The following is a 1897-nucleotide window of genomic DNA, read 5'->3' on the forward strand; positions in this document are numbered from 1 at the left end:
CTTGCAACTTTATCCACATGATGTCTTATTAATTTTATTACACATCTTACAAGGTTTCTGCATGTCTTACTAATTTTCCTACTACATGACTTGTGGTTTTTTCTGCCTCGTATGTAGAATAAATATTCTACTCGTAGGAATAGAATTATAAAACGAAATACATAAACAGACATGAATGGGCGTGCACACACACATACCCCTTTAGTTTTATTGGAGTATATTGTTTCACACTTCTAATACCAATTGGTAATATTACGCTTTCGTGCATGAAATACAAATGCAAAAAGGATGTCATACCTCCTATAAAATCCCATCATCTCATGATTGAGGGTGCCATTGAAATGCACCCTAAGAACACCCTCGCCTAGTGGAAGCTCTTTACGGAACCTGAGCACCATAATTTGGTCATCCTTGAAAAACACCACCTCGGTTGGCACCAAACATTGGGACAACTGGGAACCATGACACTATTCAAGACGGGGTTTAATATATGTGACGTGAGGATGGAAGGATCTTTGAAAGCTGTCTTTGGTTTACAGATGGGTGCACCATTTACATACCTTGAAGTAAATGGATGCATGGTCAATGGTGAGTTCCATAACATTGAGCACGAGGAATCGGGTCGGTGCTAAGACGACGACAGTAATTGCCACCACACCAGAGAAGGTGTAGGACATGAGGTCAGGGCGGAAATTGAGCTCATAGTGGCTTGGCAAAGCAAAACGTGGAAGTCGAAGCTTGCCGCGGAACTGATCTGGTGAGTCAGCCGTGATTGTCGGCATGGGCACCGAGACGAGTGCAGGCACAACAGCTCCTCTGAGACCTGCCGCCTATGAAAATTTACATGTATTAGCTTTCAAGAGTGACGAAAGCTAGTAGGTGGTAGTACCACTGATGTAGAAGTATTTTGGACCTAAATAATCTGATTATTCCATCTTAAAGTTATGATAAACTATTTGTTTTGTTGACACAGAATTATTGTACTGACTGAATTTGGTAAATTAATACATAGAAGTGTGGGTAAAATTTCCTGATGTGAATTTGCATGGACATAAATACCAGCAATGAGAGTATGAAGTGTATTCTATAGCTGGATAAAAAATACTACTATACCCGAGCATGTTCAATTTTTTTTATTTTAAAACTTGCTTGAAAGCATATTATTCTACATTGTAGCTTGAATTGTTTTATTTGCGGATGTAGTTGGGTCATGGAAAAAAGTGTACGCACAATAGAATAAATTTCACAAAACCCCAAACTTTGGGGTATTAATAACGAGGAAACCATGACTTTTTTCTTGTTTGTGTCATTGAGCCCAACATTTTCATTTCCACTACCGTTTGGCAAAGAAAAAATGAACGGCTTGTAGTACATGCTTGTTGAAAGAGCAGCTAATTAAATCACCATATTAACAAACTATGGACGCCAGGATGAGGGCAGGGAAACTGCACCCTTTTGGATTGGCGGCCACATGATGGGCGTCAGAGCACCAAGCCTTCAGGGCCCAGCAATTGTTGTATCGGGCTAAGAAATTTGGGCGGTTATTGATGAGCACCATAGTTCGTTGGCCGCCTGATCCTTCCCCTCCCATCTCTTTCCTTCCTCCACAACGATAGCTATGAAAATCCGTGTAAAGGTTGTACCAAGCACAAGTTCTAGGAATCTTGTGACCTTATTGAGGAGGATGACACCGAAGATTCCCTCGACTATATCTCGCTCCGATCAATGGAGCAACTCGGCTAGAAGAATCGTTATCGTCTACTACCTCCGTCCGGCATCGAGTAGATCCGCAAGCAACAACAAACTTGGCCCTGTGTTTTACAAACTTGTTAAAAAAGGCAAAAACAAAAAAAGGTCAACCGGTATCCTATGTATGCATAGATGCTTTTTTTTCTAT

The 1897-nt window shown here is 40.9% G+C and overlaps 1 protein-coding gene across 1 annotated transcript in view; it reads right to left on the reverse strand.

Annotated features, from left to right (window-relative positions):
• Positions 1-489: 489 nt before the first annotated feature.
• The window catches only part of LOC119347287 (aminopeptidase M1-C-like), a 3547-nt gene continuing 2139 nt past the window's right edge, over positions 490-1897 (reverse strand). Inside the window, exon 2 of the mRNA XM_037616126.1 lies at positions 490-830. Coding sequence (XP_037472023.1) covers positions 534-830 — 297 coding nt within the window. The 3' untranslated portion in view covers positions 490-533. The remainder of the gene's footprint in view (positions 831-1897) is intronic.

Source organism: Triticum dicoccoides, unplaced genomic scaffold (genome assembly GCF_002162155.2).
Source record: "Triticum dicoccoides isolate Atlit2015 ecotype Zavitan unplaced genomic scaffold, WEW_v2.0 scaffold62920, whole genome shotgun sequence".
Taxonomy (NCBI): Eukaryota; Viridiplantae; Streptophyta; class Magnoliopsida; order Poales; family Poaceae; genus Triticum; species Triticum dicoccoides.